At 42.3% G+C, this 22,808-nt stretch overlaps 1 protein-coding gene across 1 annotated transcript in view; it reads left to right on the top strand.

Moving 5' to 3' along the window:
* The first annotated feature begins 1,510 nt into the window (after positions 1 to 1,510).
* Positions 1,511 to 22,808, top strand: part of MINDY4B (MINDY family member 4B) — a 35,353-nt gene continuing 14,055 nt past the window's right edge. The window contains exons 1-8 of the mRNA XM_023232075.2: positions 1,511 to 1,623; positions 1,857 to 1,884; positions 3,533 to 3,700; positions 12,960 to 13,079; positions 13,837 to 13,928; positions 16,151 to 16,316; positions 16,869 to 16,934; positions 21,498 to 21,568. Coding sequence (XP_023087843.2) covers positions 1,511 to 1,623; positions 1,857 to 1,884; positions 3,533 to 3,700; positions 12,960 to 13,079; positions 13,837 to 13,928; positions 16,151 to 16,316; positions 16,869 to 16,934; positions 21,498 to 21,568 — 824 coding nt within the window. The remainder of the gene's footprint in view (positions 1,624 to 1,856; positions 1,885 to 3,532; positions 3,701 to 12,959; positions 13,080 to 13,836; positions 13,929 to 16,150; positions 16,317 to 16,868; positions 16,935 to 21,497; positions 21,569 to 22,808) is intronic.

The raw sequence follows: 22,808 nt of genomic DNA, 5'->3' as shown, positions 1-22,808 counted from the left end.
CCTCTTATGTTTATAATAAAAATAGTAAATCTGATGGACATTTATGAGACCTGTGGAAATGAGGTGGTTAAACCACCACCAAAAATTAGTTGAAGCAACCAGTGGTGGAGCACTCCTAAGCAAGACTGTGGACACCTAAACCCACCTCTGGTTTCTTTAGTGCCTTGCTGTGTTTCAAGGTCTTTGCAATAGTATAAATAACCAGTCCCCTCAACCCTGACCACTCTACTAGTCACAATAAATCCAGATAGCCTCTTTGTCTTGACCTCTTGGCATTCCCAGGATTTTATATAACTCATGATTAGAAATGTTTATAGAGAAAACGACCTCCTGTTGAAGAGGTCCAAGATTTATATTCAACCAAGTCAGAAGGAGCAAGAGAAAACTGTTACTGGTAACCAGTATTGTTTTTGAAAAACACCATTATATTAGGGTTCTCCAGAGACATGGAGCCAATAGGCTATATATACACATACATACGTGTATACAATTATGAGGGTAGTCATGCAATTGTGAGGGCTGGCAAGTCCAAAAATGAAAATTGCAGGGCAGACTAGCAATCTGGAGTCCCAGGGAAGAGTTGATGTTTCAGTCTTGAGTCCAAAGGCTGTCTGAAGCATTCTTTCTTCCTTGGGGGACCATTTTTAAGGCCTTCAACTGATGAGATAAAGTCCATCCATATTGTAAAGGGTAATTGACTTTATTCAAAGTCAACGGATATAAATGTTAATCACATCTTTTAAAAAAGACCTTCACAGCAACATCTAGATTGGTGTTTAGATGGGTGCCATGTAGGCAACTCAGCCTAGCCAAGTTGACACATAAAATTAATCATCAAAGCCATCAATATTCGTTATTATATCAGTGACTGCAGCTACAATTCACTAAGCCAACAAGAAGAGATATAATGATATAACTTTTGGATTTCTCTTTGAAACAAATCAGACCAGTTCTTCAACTGTGCAAGATTTCTGTGTACTAAACTCTACAGCAAATGCCAGTTGGCCAGTGTCTTTTTTGGCCTATATATTATCCAACAGTAGTTGATAAAGTTTTCTGATGTCAGCAGGATGGTTTTTACCCACTTTGGCTATGTATTTCTGCTCCACAAACACTTCCAAGAAGGCATTACAGCATAAAAAACCATCACATTCCACCACTAGCATAGTATCTCTCACCAATTAAATTATCTCAATTGCTCTGATACAGATAATTGCATTCCCTTTGTTTATAAATCTGTGCCTTGGATTAAACATTCATGGTCCCTATATAGTGAACAAAAATACACAGACTATTTTACCTCTAATGAAAGTTTAATCATGATCTGATAGCAGAGGCTTACAGTGCACTCAGAGCAGCCATTGTGTAGAGTGATCTCTTTGCTGGTCAAAAGAAAGGGTGGCACACTTCCTCCAGCCATCTGTTTCAGCCACCTCACTTGCTTCTCTACAGCCTGACCTCTCTCTCCCATCATAAGAACTTCCCGTTTTCAATTCGTCCCATTATCCAAATGGATATGGAGGTCTTGGGCCAGGAACAAAGCTCCGAACAGCTGGATTTAGAGGAGATCTCAAGGAAAATTTCATTCCTTGACAAATGGAGGGAAATCTTTAGTTTTCACAGGTAAGGTTTTCTCATTTTCTCATTTCTTTAGAAACAAGGGGATTTTCCGTGTTTAAGTAATCAACTTATAAGCTTGCAACATGAGAAATTTCCTTTATAGATTTACCTCTAAAATGCTTCAGACATAACTATTTGTGGACAGAAACTTTCCTAGCAAGGTTGGGGTTTGGGAGGCTTGTGGTTGTGAGGTTTGATGAGAGTAATTTACTTGATGTTTTCTCTTTCATTTAAAGGTTGGGAACCAATAATACAACTCCTCAGGTAATTACTTTTCCCAAAGCCAATGTGTTCTCCTTTAGTTGCTTCTTCAAACAATCACATTAACAGCATAATCTGCATTTATTCTTTGCACACAATGTCACTCAGGCACTGGCATTTAACGCGTGAAAACATAAAACTAGAAAGCCTGTCGAAGATTTTTTTCTTGTGCTTTTTTATGATTTTCTCTTTCTACTTCTAAGAGCTATGTTTTTATCATTAAGAGCATCATATGGTTATTATTTTAGAAAAAAGGTAGTATTAAAATCTAAAGTTCCCACATTTGTGAAATAACACTGGATTCTGACAACGAAGTGCTTCTGTGTCCCTGGAGAAAAGCAGTTTTGAAAATAGTTATCATCTTTATTCAGCTTGAGAAAAATCATTTTCCTTTACCATTTTAAAATAAAAGATAGATGACTGAATTCTGGTGCTAAAAAGATATTTTAAAATCTGATATACAATATAAGATGAAAGATGTTTGTACCTCATGTAAACTGAAAAGGTTAGAAGGTAATGGACTTTGTATTTCAGGTATTACTTCAATCACTGAGCAAACACAGGATAAAATATTAAGGTGGTTTTCATGCCACTAGTATATATGATCAAGCAATTGAATCATTAATATTTTAACTATAATGTTAAAGCTTCTTGCCTCAAATAGCCTATGATCAAAAGTCTTATGTATGCTAAAACTCTCTTAACCATAGTCTAAATTAGAATCAGAGCAATAATGCTTCTATTTTAGTCCTGGAAGTATTAAATGGAGATATCTATCATTTGGGGGGATAGAACATTAAAAGATAAAACAATCTTGAAAAGAAAAAAAGTCAAGTTATGCTTTACACAAGGTAGGGAAAACCCATTGGCACAAATGTAAAGATTTTCCATTTGATTTACAAAATGCATCTTAGCTGATCAGTAGTCTGTGACTTGGATGCTGTGCTTCTGAGATAAGGAAGAATCTTTGCCTCTAGGAATACAGAAAAACTAAGAAGGCAGTTTCCCTCATGTTTCAGCCACCAATAGGACAGATTCATTTCATGACATTAGTATATAAGCTAAGTAAATTTGAAGAAGAGTTGATGCTAATTTACAGTGACATGTCATGAGAATCAGTCAAGAAAAGTGAAAATAAATTTTTTTAAAGGTAGAGAGTGGATTTATTTTAAGGAAAAAGAACTATTATACTCACTTGTTGGGGAGTAGGAATCTGAAAGAATTAAAAAGAGATAAGCTGACTTCATTTATTGGCCAGTTAACAATGTAATGAGAAACACTTTGTGTAGACTGGAAAGACTCCTTCAAAGTTTATAAAATGTTGTCTTCTCAAAACAAGAGACAGTGACATTTACATTCTTCTCTAAACATAATTTCAAGTCAAGGTCTTGATGGCATTAATTATGTTTCCATAGTTACATTTAACCTCTCCAAGTCACATAAACCCTTGTGAGAAACCCCTTTGACACAGACACTGGGATTTTTCTGCCTCTTTTATTGCTATTTATCACAATTTTCAGACATCTTTAAAAGTGAGACAACATTTTCTGAACACTGGTATTTCAGAGAGACAGAGAGAAAGAGAAAATTTAAAACAAGGTCATCACCAGCTCTGTTTGCTTTGTCTTTGGTGGGGGTGATATTTGCACAGAATCATGAAGGCAACCATATATCTGCTGATGAAAATGAAGATGGAACAGGAATACCTCAGCCCAAAGGACAAGGACATTTGCTATCAAGTGGCCTTTGTTCTATTCCCAACCCCTCTATCATCTCTTCAAAATTGGGCGGCCTTCCTATCTCCCTAGCAATGGCCACGGTAAGTATAGCTTGTCAATTAAACATGAAATGAAATGTAATCTTCCCAAAACAACAAGCCTAGGGAATCTTATCTGCTGCCATGTGAGAGTATTATTGAAGATAAGACTACAGATGGTTGTTATTGGTAAAAGGAGAATATAATTAAAATGACTTACTTATGGTATTCTTCAAGGACACTGATGGTAGTACAGCCCTTTCCTCCCAAACTCTGAATCTCTCTTTATTCACTTCCTCAGTTTGACAGTGAAATTTGAGGGAGTGAGTGAGTTACATTCAAATAACTCACTATAGAAGGTAGGATAGGATAGACTCTCTAAGTGGCAGACTGTGGAGTGCTGCGAATGCATAAGACAATGTAGATGTGTAAGAAAGTACCCCGCCTGTATGCATGCAGGAAGGAGAGAGCTGGGGGAACTTGCCAGGCCCTGTCCTGGGCAAGTAGCTAATCTCAAGAAAGAAACAAGTTTTCTGGGGTTACCAATTAATACGCAGATTTGAAAAGAACATGACATAGTGGCCGGATGCGGTGGTTCACGCCTGTAATCCCAGCACTTTGGGAGGCTGAGGCGGGCGGATCACGAGGTCAGGAGATCGAGACCATCCTGGCTAATATGGTGAAACCCCGTCTCTACTAAAAAAATAGAAAAAATTAGCCAGGCGTGGTGGTGGGCGCCTGTAGTCCTAGCTACTCAGGAGGCTGAGGCAGGAGAATGGCGTGAACCTGGGAGGTGGAGCTTGCAGTGAGCCAAGTTCGTGCCACTGCACTCCAGCCTGGGCGACAGAGCAAGACTCTGTGTCAAAAAAAAAAAAAAAAAAAAGAAAAGAACATGACATTTCAGGATCCAAATCACCAGGATCTGTAAGCTACTGGTCCCGGGGACCATTTGCTCAATTCAAGACTTCACCAGGATGGGGGGCCAGGGGCTGAGGCAGAGATCCCAGCCAGGAGGCAAAACTAAAGGCATCTCATTGGATCAAATAGGCCAAAGCTGGAGGCAATGCCTTGGCAAATGTCCAAAAGGACCAGCTGTCATGGGCAAAAAGATGCCATTGGAAACTGGGGAAGCAGAGGCAACAGTCAAGCCAAGGCAAAAGTACCAGAGAGACTAAGATGCCCCTCCCATTGGATTGCCCTCCATTGTAGCCCTTGAAATCATAATGAAACACGGGGCTTCTCAAGACAATTTCCCCATCATCACCCTATCTCTTAAACCTCCACATTACATCCTAGAAGCTCAGGCAGGGACCTCTACTCAGGGCCTTAAGAATGAGAGTTGGAAGAGGGACCTCCTTCCTGAGGACGTGCTGCCACACATGCATGTTTGTAGAAACAACCCAGGACCAGCCTAGGCATCTGGGCAAAGATCAGCAACATTGGCCCTGCAGTCAGGCCTGCATTGTACATCGAGTTGCACAGTTTGTGCACTGCACACAAGATCCCAGCTGAGAGGATGCGTGGGGACTAAAACCCTTTCTGGGGAACCCACATGAAGCCTAACACAGAGTCTCCACCTGCTTTTTGAGCATGAAGGCTGGTGACCTTGACTACGGTATTTCCAGCTTCGATATAACCTTTCCTTAAGCTCCCTGAGACAGGACACAATCAGATGCAGGGACCACACAGCCCCTGGATTCCTTTTTATCATACAGAACCTCCCAGGCTTCACCGAACAACTTTCTCCACCATCACACTTGGAGTACAGATGCACTGGGAGGCCTCACTTGCTCTTTCTTGTTGTCAAAAATCTGTCTGCCCCGGCTGGGCATGGTGGCTCACACCTGGAATCCCAGCACTTTGGGAGGCTGAGGCAGGTGGATTGCTTGAGGCCAGGAGTTCAAGACCAGCCTGGCCAACATGGCAAAACCCCACCTCTACTAAAAATACAAAAATTAGCCAGGCATGGTGGCACATGCCTGTAGTCCCAGCTACTCAGGAGTCTGAGGCAGGAGAATCACTTGAACCAAGCAGGCAGGGGTTGCAGTGAGCCAGGATCCCGCAACTGTACTCCAGCCTGGGCAACCGAGTGAGACTCTGTCAAAAAAAAGAAAAGAAAAGAAAGAAAATCTATCTGCCTCAATCCACCTTGCTTCCCTCTTTTTGTTCAAATGCCTGAAGTCACAGGAAGATGGGCAGGTCTGCAGAGCTCCCGGAACGCTGCACTCAGCTCAGTGGCCTTGAAGCCTCTGGATGGAGCCTTAACTTGTATCTTATATAGATACTTAATCGCTGTCCTTTCAAGCAATGAAGAAAGTTGATATGTAATCCTGCCAGGGCCCCCAGGCCTCAGTGATTCTGCTGCCTACACTGTGGCATAGACCAGAAATGAGAGCAACTGTCTGCATTTCACTTGACAAGGAAATGTTTTTAATGAAAAACTTTAATAAAAAATGTATTCTTGGCTTCTGCAATGAATTTCTTTGGAGGATGTCACTTTAAAATGTACATGTGTCTGAAAAATAGGCTACCTTTTATGTGAAAATGAGAGACAATTATGATTCTATATTGATACTTGCCTGTAAAAGAAGTAATTCCAGAAGGCTTCCTAAAACACAACAGTGGGTACAAGGGAGACATGGGATGGCAGGGCTCTTCACTGCATACCTTTTTTGTCTCTCTGGATTTTGAACCACATGAATATACTATTTTTTAAACACACACACAAATTTTAAAACTAGAAAAAGCATTCACAGATGTTTGCAAAAATCTTCTCGTCTTTCTCTGTATTGGGGAGGCGAAAAACTCTCAGTCTGAATATTCCCACTTATCTACAAACACAAACATGATGCAACTGGGGACCACCCTGTGACTACGCCAAGGTAATGTGCTCCCTTTGGAAAAGGCTAGGAGACAAAAGATTTAGAAATGAAGTTGATAGAGTGTTAAGAAAGTCCCAGAAATAGAGATAATTGATTTTTCTTTAAAAAAAATAAATTTGGATTTATTCCCATTATATGGGCCAGATGATCGTGAGTCCTTGAAATAGCAGTAGAATTAATTAAACACATCCTGGGAATTCAGGATGATGAGCTTGGGATTCTAAATATGCTTGTTCTAGGGAGGCAATTTGGAAGCTTGACCAATTCTAATCGATGCTTCAGCAGTGCAGCCACCTGGCAAATTGTCAGAGCTATTGAATCCTAATACCACTCCAGAATGCCTTTTGCTGTCATTCTGCTATTCTTTTCTCTTCTGTTTGGATTAGGGATGCATAGCATTTCCTGACATTGGCACACACTGTCTCTTTGCTGGGAATCTTCTCTGAAAGTGGGGGTTGGGTAAAGCACCCTACGCACCTTTGCTTCCCTTAGCTCTCCTGTTTCTCACCTTTTGCTGCCCTCTTTCCAATACTAAAGCTTTCTTCCTTCCCCTAACCTGACATCTTTGAACATATGTGGTAGAACAAACTGTGGCCAAGGCTGCTGGCTCAGGTGAAATCGTGGGAAAGGTGAGCATTTTCTCTAGGCTCTTCCACCAGCCCCACCTAATGATTTTCCTTTTCTCCAGGGCAGTTTTGCACCCTCTCCCACTCCCAGGCCCTTTTCTGGACTCAGCCTTGAACACATTTCTGTAGCTGCAATATCATCCAGAAGAATCACAGTAAAAATGTAATACCAAGAGACCAAAATATTCTGGAGAGACTCAAATGAATGAAGCTCTAAAATGGGATAATAGGCAGGGTGTGCTTTTTGGGAGAAAGAAGCACAGCCTGGTGAACCCCCATAAGGTCTAGCTCATAGATGGGTCTTGATAGGTGCGAATTAATTAATTCAGTGCCTCTGGATAATCCTCTAGTGCACCTCAGGCTAGAGTAGGGGTGTCCTTCATGTGCCCCTCCAGATGCATGGTCCACTCTTCTCCAACCTACTTTCTGCCCAGTAGAGAGGCTGACCTGTAGCAAGACTAACCTCCATCATCAGGGTGCCCTCCTCCTTTGGCTTCCTGTTGAGTTTGAGCAATGGTGAGCCCCGAAAGTAAACTGAAGGGAGGGAAGAGAAGAGAAGTTGGGTTGCTCGTGGCTAACTGAGCTCCTCTCCTCTCATGGCAGTCCTTTCTCCAGGACTCTCTCCTTTCTGGTTCAAGTCACCATTCCTTTATGTGCTCCTTCAGGTCTAGGGGTCATAATGACTTCCCCACTGTTGCTGGGACACTGCATTAGCCATTGTGGTGTCACCACACCCAGCCCACACTTTATAAATAGTTGCTGTCTTAAATGTTCCTCAAATTAATTATCTGACTTGAGAATGCCATCTGTTTCCTGCTGGGACGCTGGCTGGTACAAGTTGAAAGGCTTGCATTTGGGTCCTGGCACTGTCATTTACTATATACGTGACCTTGCATGTGCCACTTAGCTGATCTAGGCCTCTAGTCCTTTCACTGTAAAATGAAAGAGTCAAATTAGAATTTTAAAAATTCAACAAATAGCTATTTTGAGCCTACTACATACTAGCCAGTATGCCAGTTGCTAAGAAATTGATGGTGAACATGATGGAACCAAGAGTCTACTACTCTGTTAGTTGGTCTAGGATAGAAATGTCTTCTTAGAACATCTTGGAATCTCTGATTCCATGATGGTCTAGTAATTCCTAAGGCAAGAAGAGATTTAGGGAAGGAGCTTTAAAGAGGATTAGTCCACCTCAAGTTAGGGGTGGGCAGGTGGTCACAGGGAAGCTCTAAACCCAGGGACAAAGTACAAGGCAGTCAGGGTAAGAACTGTCAGGGTATGAAACCTGTTGGAAAGAATGATTCAGGGCCTCTATCTATGAATGTGTGTATAAAATGTGTGTGTGTAAATTATGATTACCATCACTGTCATCATAGCAATCAAATGGAACGAAGTGCCAGGAAAGAAAGGAATTCTTCACAAATATAGAATACTAGCAATGCACAAAGAGAAGAACTATAAACCATGCTTGATTATGTTAATAATAATCATGGCAGCCACTTATGAGGACCATTTACCATCTGTTTCTAGTTACTAGACAGCACAACAGCACATGTAATTATGTGTCAGGTTAATCTCATTATAAATAATATCTGATATTTGAAAGTCAATTTTACACTAGTAAGTTGGGTCATCTTTGTCACACTGGCCAATAGGGCCTGGCCAGACAGACCTGCGGCTTCTCTGTTCTTAGGCCTCCTCAGAGGGACAGTTGGAGAGAGAAGCTTCTAAGTTGGAGGTGGGAACTGGCAACAGAAACAAGAGTGTGGTTTGGCTTGCAGAACTTTTAAAATTGAATTAAAATCTAAGCCTTCTTAGTCTCAACGGTCTTAATCTTCCACATTTATACGCAGCTTTTCCTCTCTTATTGCTGCCAGTCTCTGGTCTTTTTCCATCTGTGTTGGGACTTTCTTCCATACGGCACAAGATGTTCCTGCGTAGACAGGCTGTGTTTTCACAAAGGTAATAACACCCTACATTTACTTAGCACTTATGGTTCCCAAAGCCCTTTGCCATGCTTCTCTTTCAATAATAGCCAGGATGTGGACCAAGCAGGGGTTACCCCATTTCTGGATAAGTAAATTAAGTCTTAGAGAGGTTCAGTAATTTGTCCAAGTTCACATGGTCCATAAGGAGCAGAACTGGGGCTTCTTTGCCCTTGAGTTGAGAGCAGTCTTTCTGTGCTGTGCAATCTCAGTGTCAGGGAAACATTTTCTATTAGTTTTCAATGCCTGTCCTGGGGATGTTCTGGGTCTAGGGCTCTCTTTGGCCATAGCACACACCAAGTCTGTGTCCTCCAGAGCAGCCTCTGTGCCTGTTCGCTGTCTCTCCTTGAAGTGCTGTTGCATTGAGACACAGAACACGTAGTTTTTCTTCAAGTGAGTTGCTCACCCTGAAATGCACCTGCCCCCTTTTCTCGGTAGAGACAACCTTTTCTTTTGAGGGTGGAAGTAGAGATGGCCGGGAAATAAATTCTAACCTTAAACCAGCCCCTGGGCCAACATAGGAAGAACGTTATAGGTGCATGCTTCTCCTGCGTCTTTCCTTTTTAGAAACTAGTAGAGCCTGCTCTCGGGGCCGGCTCCATGCACAGCTGGGAAGAGGCACCTCAGCTCTGGGCCTATTGAGCTCCATGTTCCGTTTGTCCACATTCTTTGAATGGCTGCAAGTGCCTGAATATGATATTCAGAGTCATCCAGGGTCAGGCCCAGTGTACTTTGCAATCTGAGCTTCTACTTTTCTTCCTACCCCTTGGCCTACACACACACACACACACACACACACACACAGAGTTCCAGTCACACTGAACACTTACTCCTCATCCAAGGACACCCCAGGTACTGATGTGTGCATGTTTGCAGATCTTTCTCTCTGTCCAGCCTCCCCTCTGTTACAGGTAACAGGCTGGTGTGTGGCATGTTCCAGAGTGTGAGATGTGTGTCTGTGCTGGAACAGGGGGTGCTTCTAGGGATATGGCATTAAGTAATGTGTTACATATCATTGAGTTACCTAGTGAGAAAGTGATCCCCTTCTCCACTCTGACAGGTCAGAGAGAAGGACAGTACAGTAAAGGGCAGTACACATTCACACCTCTTTAATACTTCTTACCCCCCTTTTAAATTAATAAGAGTACAAGACCCAGTCAGAGCTTTCACAGGCAGCAGTTTCTAGCTGTAATTTATAACATTGTTTTGTTTTCATTATATTTTTATCGTGTGTGGCAAATGATTTTGATTTCCATTTAAGGAAGTTATAGAAACTGTCCTTCTTAAATAAATAGTTTCTAAGTTACAAAATGTGTCCCAAGCTAGTGAAAAGTATTAATTAGAGACATTTCACCGCCCTGCCACCTCCACCAGAACAGGTGCTGGTATCCACGGCTGAGACACCCACAGACAGTTCACGTCACAGGACTTTTGTGCAGGCAACCCTCAATATCGGCCAGGAGCCTGGTAGACTTGCTGGGTGGCAAGAGAAATAAGAATCACTGCAGCTCTCAGGAAGCCACATCCATAGGAAAAAGGGAGAGTACTACATCAAGGGAACACCCTGTGGGACAAAAGAATCTGAACAACAGCCTTCAGCCCTAGACCTTCCTTCTGACAGAGCCTCCCCAAATAAGAAGGAACCAGAAAATCAACTCTGTTAATATGACAAAACAAGGTTTTTTAACACCCCCCCCCCCCACAAAAAAAATCACACTAGCTCACCAGCAATGGACCCAAACTGAGAATAAATTCCTGATTTACCTGAAAAAGGATTCAGGAGGTTGGTTATTAAGCTAATCAGGGAGGCACCAGAGAAAAGCAAAGCCCAACATAAGGAAATCCAAAAAATGATACAAGAAGTGAAGGGAGAAATATTCAAGGAAATATTCACATAAATAAAAAGCAATCAAAACTTCAAGAAACAATGGACACACTTCTAGCAATGCAAAATGCTCTGGAAAGTCTCAGCAATAGAACTGAACAAGTAGAAGATGTCTTCAGCTCTTGAAGACAAGGTCTTCAAATTAACCCAGTCCAACAAAGACAAAGAAAAAAGAATCCAAAAATATGAACAAAGCCTCCAAGAAGTCTGGGATTATGTTAAATGACCGACCCTGAGAATAATCAGCATTCCTGAGAAAGAAGAGAAATCTAAAAGTTTGGAAAACATATTTGGGAGAATAATAGAGGAAAACTTCCCCAGTCTTGCTAGAGACCTAGACATCCAAATGCAAGCAGCACAAATACCTGGGAAATTGATCACAAAAAAAGCATCACCTAGGCACGTTGTCATCAGGTTGTCTCAAGTTAAGTTGAAGGAAAGAATCTTAAGAGCTGTGAGACAAGGCCAGGTGTGGTGGCTCACGCCTGTAATCCCAGCACTTTGGGAAGCTAAGACAGGCAGATCACCTGAGGTCAGTAGTTCAATAACAGCCTGGCCAACAGCACGAAACCCTGTCTCTACTAAAAACACAAAAACTAGCCAGGTGTGGTGGCACACACCTGTAATCCCAGCTACTCCTCAGGAGGTTGAGGCAGGATAATCACTTGAACCCAGAGGCTGAGGTTGCAGTGAGCCAAGATCATGACACTGTACTCCAGCCTGGGCAGCAGAACGAGACTCCGTCTCAAAACAAAACAAAACAAAACAAAACAAAACAAAACAAAACAAAACAAAAAGAGCTGTGAGACCAAAGCACCAGGTAACCTATGAAGGAAAACCTCTCATATTAACAGCAGATTTCTCAGCAGAAATCCTACAAGCTAGAAGAGACTGGGGTCCTATCTTCAGCCTCCTCAAGTATTAATTAGATAATGATTGGTACACCAAAATGATAGAAATCATAAAGATGACACATACATGATTAAAGTAGGGCAGGTGTTAAGAGAATGGGTAAAAACCCAGCTGTGTCTACTAACTGGGTGAACAAAGGCAAATACTCTAACTTCTTTGGCCTTCGGTTCCCTCATCTGGATAAAAGCTGGATAACAGCACCTACTTCATAAAATTAAATGAAGGGAATAAATGGGAAGCACTTATCCCAGTGCCTGGTGCATAGAAAATGCTCAGTAAATGCTAGATGCCATTGAGCAGCCTCATTCAAATACCAGCTCTTCCATGAAGCCCTCCTGAGTACTTCAGTCAGAAGTTCTCTCTCCTCTGTTTTCTCATAGTACTTTTTACTTGTCTTATGGAAAGTCACATGTTCTGTCTTGTACATAGCTGTGGGGTATTAGACTTTTTACATAACTATATCCCACACAAGACCGTGCATTTAGTACATGCTAAATGATCAATCAGTCTTTGATTTTGAATAGATTCTGCTTTTTTCATACATTTGGTTTATAAAAAGTCTTGTTCCCATTTTTCTGGGAAGTTGTAAAACATCCTCTTGAATCTCAATGTGCTGCAAAGTATAGGAAAACCTCAAAGACCCTGGGACAGAGAGAATGCTTGTTTAAATCGCTACTGTACCCGGCTGGAAACAAGAGATCCTGCCTGTTCCTTTCTTCTGGAGTGAGAGACAAAAGCCCAAAGATGGGAGAGGCAGGGGTTACAAGTCATGGCTATGGGGCAAGAGCTGTAGGCACAGAGCAGCCACGGTGAACTACAAGGTAGATGGCTGGCAAAGGAAGGAGAGACACGAGGGACAAAGATTGTCTAGTCATCTTCTGCTCTGGACTTCAGACAGTTAAAACCAGGGACTAGAGTAATATGTAAACCTGAATGTAGAAGGGAAAGAGGCCCACCTCCTTGACCCCACCATGAGGAATATGTCTAGGAAGAATTCTCTTTGTTTGAATCATTTCTTTTCCCTCTTTTCAGAAGCTGCGGCAGATCCTGTTTGGAAACACAATCCATGTCTTCAGCTATAACTGGAAAAAGGCCTATTTCAGGTTCCATGATCCTTCTTCTGAACTAGCTTTCACTTTGGAAGTGGGAAAGGTAGTAGAGAGTTTATAGTTTTAAAAAATCTTAATCCCACGTTCCTTATCCATATATCCTTCCTGTCCACATCCATGTAAATGCATGTTTTCATTATAATCATATGTAGAAATACATTTATAAAGTAAAGTTTAACCTGAAATGATAATAGACTATTTAAAATCACTTTGTAACAAATCTAAAAATCTGATATGGGCCAGGTACGGTGGCTCACACCTGTAATCCCAGCAGTTTGGGAGGCTGAGGCAGGTGGATCACCTGAAGTCAGGAGTTTGAGACCAGCCTGGCCAACACGGCAAAACCTTGTCTCTTCTAAAAATACAAAAATTAGCTGGGTGTGGTGGTGCACGCCTGTAATCCCAGCGACTCGGGAGGCTGAGGTAGGAGAATTGCTTGAACCTGGGGGGCAGAAGTTGCAGTGAGACAAGGGTAGGCCACTGTACTCCAGCGTGGGAGACGGAGCAAGATATGAAGCAGGGACATGCCTGATATGAAGCAGGGACATGGTGAAGGCAGGATGGAGGAAGTCATACATCCCCAGTCACCAGTCCATGGGTCTCCATAAAGATGCTAGGCATTGCAGAATCTAGCCCAGCCACAGCACCAGCCACGGCCACAGGGAGGAGTGCCACAAATATAGCATGATGTCCCTTCACAAAGCTCGAGGGGATACCAGGAGGGAAAAGCCTGCAGAGAAGAATAGATAACATTGATTTCCAAGAGTTCTTCACCTCATCATTCATTCTCCTCATTTCAGGGAGGGGCCCGAAGCATTCAGATGGCTGTGCAAGGATCCATCATCAAATACTTGTTGTTTACCAGGAAAGGAAAAGACTGTAACTTGGGCAGGTAAGAGGACTGTGAGAAGTACTTGAATTACCCATTTCACTAGAATCTTTATATGCTAAATAATCATAACTGAAAAATTCAGGCTGTCTCAGAAAGGAAATCTACCTCCTAAGACAGAAATGGCCCTGTCTGTCCCAGAGAGGCTGGATTCTGCTACTGGGAAGGGCTCTGCTGGAGTCATTCTGAATGTCCAGTTGCAGGGATAGTGTTGACAGGTTTTATGCTCTACTGCAGACCATGCTGGTAGGTAGAATAAAGCACCAGGTCTCAGGTGGACCTACTTGTCCATATTTGATGGAAAGCGCTAACCTAATAATTAGGGAAGAACAAAGGGGTGATATAAAAACCCGATAAGTGATCAATCCTCCTTTTTTTTTTGCAATGAAGTCTTGCTCTTGTCCCCCAGGCTGGAGTGCAATGGCATGATCTTGGCTCACTGCAACCTCTGCCTCCCAGGTTCAAGTGATTCTCCTGCCTCAGCCTCCTGAGTAGCTGGGATTACAGGCACCTGCCAGCACACCTGGCTAATTTTTTTTTCTTCTTTTTTTAGTAGAGACAGGGTTTCACCATGTTAGCCAGGCTGGTCTCAAACTCCTGACCTCAGGTGATCAGCCTGCCTCGGCCTCCCAAAGTGCTGGGATTACAGGTGTGAGCCACTATGCCTGGCCAATCCTCCTATTTAACCAGGCTGATAAGGTATGATGTTTGGTTTTTGTCTATTTTTAAAGGTCAGCTCAAGTTTATTCAAATTACTTTATTCTTAGAAGTTAACAAACCCCTAACATGTGCAAAGCCCTATGCTAGATATTAGAGGAAATATAAATACTTTTGCCCTCAGGCAGGTAAAGTTATTACCCCCAAAGACGAACTAAATGTATAATATATTCTAAGATTTTGAACTGCCAGGTTCCCCAGAAGCAGAGCCCATGATGGGGATACTTAACACAAGTGATTTATTAAGGGAGTGCCCTCGGGAGAGAAAACCATAAGGGAGTGAGGGAAGCAGGACAGGGAAGGGGAAGCTGAGGAAGACTGTGGCTTCCAGCAATGTCAGTCTGATGCCATGGGAGCTCAGGTGCATGGATTGCACTGTGGAGCCTGCCCCTCTTCAGATGAGGGAACAGGCCTTCTGTACCTCTTGCTCCAATGAGGCACTGGCTGTGGGCCATCCTTAGGGAGGAGGCATAACTCCTGGTCACTTCTGGGCAAGGTGGCTTCAATCCTTCAGAGAAAGTAGAAAAGTGGGAGCCACAGTACCCAAAGTAGCTGGGGGATGAGTGCATCTCCTAAGTAAAATGAATCACAGGGAATTCAAATGGAACACATACGTTTGCCATATAAAGTTAAGGCACTTAGCACAGCACTGTCCCTGGCCTATGGCAAATATTAAATAAATGTGAACAAGTAATTACCTCTGTAGACACGCTGCACGAAGCCTTCCTGAGCCCCCCAGTCACAATGTCTCTACTTCCCGTGTTTTCTCATAGCACTCTGTTTTTCTCATTCTATCTTGCAATACGGTTTTGGAGTATTAGGCTCCTTGACTCTTTTTTTTTTTTTTTCTGAGATGGAATCTCACTCTGTCACCTAGGCTGGAGTGCAATAGCATGATCTCAGCTCACTGCAACCTCTGACTGCCGGGTTCAAACCATTCTCCTGCCTCAGCCTCCTGAGAAACTGGGACTACAGGTGCCTGCCACCATGCCCAGCTAATTTTTGTATTTTTAGTAGAGATGGGGTTTCACCATGTTGGCCAGGCTGGTCTTGAACTCCTGACCTCAAGTTATCCACCTGCCTCAGCCTCCCAGAGTACTGGGATTACAGGCATGAGCCACAGCTCCCGACCTTTTGTTACTCATTTCTGTATCACCACAGAGCTAGGTGGATTGTATAAATCATTGCTGAGTTCATAAATCAATCTTTATCGCGCGTTTCTTTATAAAGACTACAGTTCTCAATGTTAAGTATTTAGAAAATAAGCAGAGTAAAGGTCTCCCACTGTGTAAAGACTGGCTCCCACTTCTTGAGAAGGCTACACAGACCCTGAGTGTATTCAATGCAGTATAAAAGTCAAGGGGAGGAACTTGGGAACCAGGTGAGCTGGGTGTAAATTACTGCTCTCTGACTTTGAAGATGAATGACCAAGAGCAAATTACTTCACATCTCTGTGGCTAGGTGATGTTCATTCCAATGGTTTCCTACTCCTGCCTTCTGCATTATAGCTTATGTGAAATAAGCAAGAAAGAGCAGGAGCAAGCCCTGGCTGCGGCGCTTGCTGGCATCCTGTGGGTTGCAGGAGCAGCTCAGAAGGCCACCATCTGTCTTGTCTCTGAGGACACTTACATTGCGTCGACTCCGGACTACTCTGTGGACAATTTCACTGAGCGAGTAAGTGCAGTCCTCCCTGTCCTGGCAGATGAAAGGCCAATGAAGCCTGAACATGTAATAGACTTACCATGGATATGCATGTGGGGCCCCATCCATGCTCCTGATGTGACCGGAGGTGCCTTCCAAAGAGGCAGGTACCAAGGGGTATAAGTGATCCAAGCAGACAAAACAGAGAGTCCTATTGTAAATTCCTCCTTCTGGAATTCACCAGGATCAAGAATATCTCCCATCTGAAATAATCATAAATGGTATTTCCATATCCACTGTCTGAAAGACAGCTAAATTTTACCTATTGGGGAAAATCTCTTTCTAGTTTTACTGCTCAAGATAGTACATGATTTTAAACTGAGGAATGTAAAAGTGATGCTGGTACCTACCCAGTTTCACTGTGTATGTTTTGCATGGCCTTGTGTAAGATAATATGTCAGTTTTTAGTAATGTGATTATGCAATGAAACAAAAAACCTACTTGCAGTAATAACAGTGAGTTGACATCTCTTAGATGTAACTTTCATCTTCCTTTTCATTTTTATCTTCTGTTCCTGATTTATAGCTCCAGCTGTTTGAATTTTTAGAGAAAGAAGCTGCTGAGAAATTCATCTATGATCACTTACAATGTGTAAGTGTTTAAGTGTTGAGATAATTCCTTTACGTTACCTGATCTTACAGGGATCTTCTTCCTTTTATAAAGTCTGTTTCTAATGATGCCTTTTAAGAAAACCAGGTCATTCTGAGGACCAAGAAAGGGCAGAATTAGAGAACAAAAAAGATCTGCCTCTTCCTCCTCACAACCTAAAAAGAGGCCAGATCGCACACAGACCCACTCACAAATGCATCTTTTCTTTGGTTTATCAAGACCAGAGAATAATACTTCAGAGAGTATATACCAGTATTTCTTTTGCAGCAAGAGAGAATGTTAAAGCAGTCCTGTCTCATCTAATGAATAGAAAACAAAAATGGTGAACAAATAAAATAAAATAAGGTTCTTGTTCAAGCTGCCAAAATAACCATTCACATGGACTCCAAGTAAGTGGCTTCTTGAAAAGGTGGTCCTGTTTCACCTGTCTATCAGCACCTTCCACACAATGTCCTCCACTGCAATGATTCTTCCCTACCCCCAGGGTGGAAAGGGGACAAAGAAGGGTGCAGTGATGGTAGAAAATGGAAGACATTTTTAAGAATCCTCTGTGGAGAAAGAAATAAAAGCTGATTTTCTGAAAAATCAGAAACCTACAATGTGAAAGCAGAGGGCAATTAGCAGGATAACCATGAAGTGATACAACTGTTCATTGCATGGAGCAGGGAAATGTGATCTCATAGGTCTGTTGTTAACTTGTGTGATAGGCAGAGGACTAGTCTCCCTAAAGACGTCCAAACTCTATACCCAGAACTTGTGAATATGTTACATTACATGGCAAAGGGGAATTAAGGTTGTTAGTCAGCTGACTTTAAAATAGGGGTAGGACCCTGGATGACCCAGGTGGGCCCGGTGGAATCACAAGGGTCATTAATATGGAAGAGGAAGCAAAAGAGGAAGTCAGAGAGAAGTGTTAGGAGAAGAGTGCCCCTTGCCATTGCTGGCTTGAATCCGCTTCGATGATGGAAGAGGAAAGCCATGAGCCAAGGAATGTGGGCAGGGCCTTTAGAAACTGGTAAGGACTAGGAAACAGATTCTTCTCTAGTGTTGCTAGAAGGAAAGCTGCCCTGCTGACATCTTGATTTTAGCTCATTAAAACCCATTTCAAACTTCTGACTTCTAGAACTGTAAGATCATAAATCTGTAGTGTTTAAGCTATTAAATTTATGGTAATTTGTTACAGCAGCAATATGAACCGAGTAAAACCTGTATGACATGAACTGTTGAGCTAGAAGCCTGCTTAGGGATTCTTTGTTATGGGCAGGAGACATTGAATGGGATTACACAGATATAGAGGATCCATTTAAGAAATGACCCTTTCAGCAAAAAGAGGCAAACCCCTCCCTCCCTGTCTTCCGTCTCAACCCAAATCTGGGAGAGTCTGACTCCAAAGGAAGAACCCCCTCCCAACCCATATCTGCAAGAAATTCTTAAACGTAGCCACGGTTGAGATCAGAGGATCAGAGCTGAAGCCATACACAGGCTTTCCCAGTCAAAGACTAAGGGTTGAGCTGGAATAATCAAGGCCCTACACAGAAGTGGACTCTGCAACACAGGCGGGCTTGGCATGAGAGCTAAACATTACCTTAGCCACACTGGGGAAGGGCTGATGCCATTTCCTGAGTGAGAGGAACTTCATGGTATATATATATTCCTCTCAAGGAGCTCCCCTAGACGGGGTCGCACGTTGTGATCAGCACCCCATCCAGAACTTTACCAAACCCACCTCACTATCAAATGCATCAATCTTGTGTCTCGCTCCATTTGGCAGAGATCTCAAGCTAGAGGTCTGAGGGCTACCGGTGAGCAGCAAATCTTTTGTTATGGGTTGAATTGTGTCCCCCCAAAATGATATGGTGATGTTCTAACCCCCTCCCCTGGTACTTGTGAATATGGATCTTACTGAAAATAAGGTCTTTTAGATGTAATCAAGTTGAGATGAGGCCATACTCAATTAGGTTGGGCCCTAATCCAGTGACTGGTATCTTTATAAGAAAAGGAAAAATTTGAACACAGACACACAGGAAGAATACCATGTGATAATGGAAGCTGAGAACAGAGTGATGCTTCTCCAAGCCAAGGAACACCGGCAATCACCAGAAACTAGGAAGATGCAAGGAAGGATTCTCCCCAAGGGCCTTCAGAGACAGCATGGCCCTACTCTTACACCTTGGTTTCAGACTTCTAGCTTCCCAAACTGTGAGAGAATACATTCCTATTGTTTTAAACCATTCGATTTTCTGTAACCTTTTATAGCAACCCCAGGAAACAAACACACCTGTCATATGAGATCTGCAGCATTAGCCCACAGTGTTGCTTTTTACAAATTTGAATCAGTGAATGTCAGAAGTATTCAGGAAATTCCACATAAAAACCTAGATTTTTGACTTTTATCAAAAAATCAGAAAATCTGGCAACACAGGGCCTATATTCTTGCATGTCCTCAATTAGCTGACATAAGAGGCAGCTACCCTCATTAGACAAGTTTTGATAGACTGAATGATGTCCACATCCTAATCCCAGAAACATATTAATACAGTAGTCCCTCTTTATTCTTGGTTTTGCTTTCTGCTGGTTCCATTACCCTGGTCACCCATGGTCTAAAAATGTTAAATAGAATATTCCAGAAATAAGCAATTCATACATTTTAAATTACATGCTATTCTGAGCAGTGGGATGGAATATCTTGCCATTTCACTCCATCCCACCCAAGACATGAATAATCCCTTTGTCCAGTGGACCCACATTGTAGATGCTCCATACCCGTTAGTCACTCAGTGACCTTCCCTGTTATCAGACAGTCAAGTTGTGGTATTGCAATGCCTGTGTTCAAGTAACCCTTATTTTACTTAACAGTGGTACCCAACCACAAGAATAGTGCTCCCAGTATATTGCTATAAATGTTCTACACTATTATTATTGTTGTCAATCTATTACTGTGCCTAATGTAAAACTTTTTCATAGGTATGTATATATAGGAAAAAACATATATACAGGATTTGGTACTATCCATAGTTTCAGGCATCCACTGGATAATGGAACTTATCCCCCATGGATAAGGGAGACTACTGTATGTTACCTAACTGATTGAAGGGATTTGCAGATGATCAAGTTAAAGACCTTGGGGCAGGGGGCGGGGGGGGGGGGACATTATCCTGGATTATCCAGATGGGCCCAATTAATCAAAAGGGTCTTTATAAGGGAAAGGGGGAGGCAGGAGAGTCAGAGAGATGTGGCCAGGGAAGCAGAGGGAGGAGGGTTATGTGATGTGGGGCCACTAGTCAAGGAATGAGGATGGCTTCTAGAAGCTAGAAAAGTAAAGGAAACAGAATCACTCCAAAAACTTCCAGAAGGAACACAGCTTTGTGAGCACTTTGATTTTAGCACAGTGAGACCCATGTTGGACTTTTAACCTCCAGAACTGTGAGATAATAAATTCATGTTGTTTTAAGCCACCAAGCCTGTGACACTTTGTTACAGCAGCAATAGGAAATCGATACATAAAAGCATCTATTTGCATCAGGCCCCACCCCGCCCCATTTCTCTCACTCATTTCAGTACCTATCTGGCTCCTATGGCACTAGAATTTATTCTGCTACCTGAGGGCCCTGGCCCCTGTCAGGTCACACAAAGCAAAATGGATAAATTAATCCATAAAGGGAAAAGCATATGCATTTTAGCAAAGTCTTCCTAAAGAAGACTTTAAAGATGTTTTAACTCCGCACCTAGAAATCCAGCCAGGGAAGCTACTCTACTTGTCAGCAAGTAGGGTGTTGACATCGAGCTAAATAAAGCCAACTGATGAGAGGCCCTGAATGTTTATTAAATAGTTTAGATTCGATCCTAGAGATTGCAAGGCACCTTCAGAAAATTCTAAGCAGAAAAGAAACCTGTCCAAGAAAAGACAAGGGAGAAGTGCATTAGAGAGGGACACATATTAATTTTGCTGTGGATCTAGCATATTCCAAGAACCAAGGAAGGTTCAAATAATTAATTACTTCACTTAACTTTTGCAATAAACCTGGAGAAAGGTTCTTTTTATCTGTGATTGTGGATTAGATTGAAACTCAAAGAAGTTAGTAAGTAGGAGTTAGAAAGCAGTAGAACTAAGGTGTATAACTCCAAAGCAAGTTCTACGAAGCCTCTCTGCTCCCCGTCAGTTTAACAGTGCAATGAGAAGGACATGAGGAGAGAAGAGGCTGGATAAGGAGACAGCAGCCAAAGGCAGCAAAGAGCAGCAGTGAAGTGGGCTAGAAAGGATATACTACACCTTGGCCAAGGTTTGAAGAGAATCACATGGTAGAAGTGCAGGACAAAAAGATAAGGTGAGGGCCAAGAGAATGACAATGCCATTGACAGGCATGAAGCAGGGAAAGAGAATAAATTTGAGAGTAGGAAGACTTAGGGAGGCAGAGGAGCTCAATCCTTTCGGCAGCCAGGGGAAAGGAAATTCTGTCAGCCTGTAAATCCTTGAAGTCATACCCACAAATATACGTGTCTGTGTTGCTTTTAGACCAACATACTTTTCTTTTGTTTTCCAAACAGTTCAGAGGGGAAGGAAGCTGTGGTGTCATCCTGTTTCTGTACAGCCTGATCTTCTCTAGAACATTTGAAAGGTAAATTCTACAGATGTTTGCACAGGTATTTTCTATAGGACTGGGATCACATAAACAATGTAATCTTGTGTTGAAAAATCTCCATATTGGAAACATGAATGCAATGTTTTTTTCTAGTAGATTCTCTTTGGTTGACACGTCCTTTCCTATAGTTGGTTTGGCCATCTTATTGGGCAAGTGGATGTCGTCAGTCAAGTTTGAATCTGTTCTTATAGTACCCTAGTAGGTTCCTCCTTCTTGTGGCTGTAAATATTGGTGGACAACACCAAAGCTTGTTTGTACAAGTTTCATAAATAAATATATTTTATTATTTAGATCCACAATAAGGTATATTCTCAAATATGTATTTTGTCTCTATGATATGCAAAGTTCTGTTCTTGGCACCGTGGAAGGCACAAAGAAGAGAAGATATATCACTGTCCTCCTGCAGAGTCCAGGCTGGGAAAGACTGGGGTGTACACAGAGATGCTGGGCAAGTCCCAGGAGGTACCTGATGTGCCAAATGAGATGTAAAAAGAATGAGTCTCTGTGGGCTCCAGAGGAGAAAGGGCCCTCTGCTGACAGGGTGGTCAGGGAAGGCTTCAGGAAAGAAACAGACTTTCTTCTGAACCTTGAAAGAAAGGTAACTTCTGGAGAGTCAGAAATAGAGGACTCTCAGGAGGGAAGAATTACGAGTTCTGCAGCAGTGGTCCCGAAGCTTGTCTTTTATATACCACCATCACATTTTTATGGTGTATGTTATCATTCGCTTAATATTTTAAAAAAATACACATTTAAATATCAACCTCTTCCTAAATGTTAATGTCCTTTAAATCATGTACCAGGCTAAAGGTAAATGTATTAAAATAAATATATCATTATTAAAATTCTAAAATGTTCAAGTCTATACCACCTAAAATCATATGACCCTTTGAGAAGCATTATCCTGAGTTGTATCTGATGCCACGATGGTACTCACCATGCTTGACCCAAGTCTTTAAGTCTCATTCACAGAAGGACATAATCTCCAGTTCCATGAATAGATTTGTTCAAGAACACATACAGTTCACATACTAGTACGCAGCAACTCCCCACTAAGTGACAGCAGGAGCCACATTCCACCGTGACCTTATATTGTCAAGGGTGAGACCATGGCCCCTGACATAACAGTGGAAGCTGCCCTTCTGCAGCCAAGAAATGGCCACAGTGGTGTTTTCCATTTGGACAATCTGTTGATATCTGCCTTGAACCAGCACCCTCT

The sequence above is a fragment of the Piliocolobus tephrosceles genome, chromosome 2 (assembly GCF_002776525.5).
Source record: "Piliocolobus tephrosceles isolate RC106 chromosome 2, ASM277652v3, whole genome shotgun sequence".
NCBI classification, from domain to species: Eukaryota; Metazoa; Chordata; class Mammalia; order Primates; family Cercopithecidae; genus Piliocolobus; species Piliocolobus tephrosceles.
Note: the sequence above shows the minus strand (reverse complement) of the source record. Positions and strands in the feature narration are given on the sequence as shown.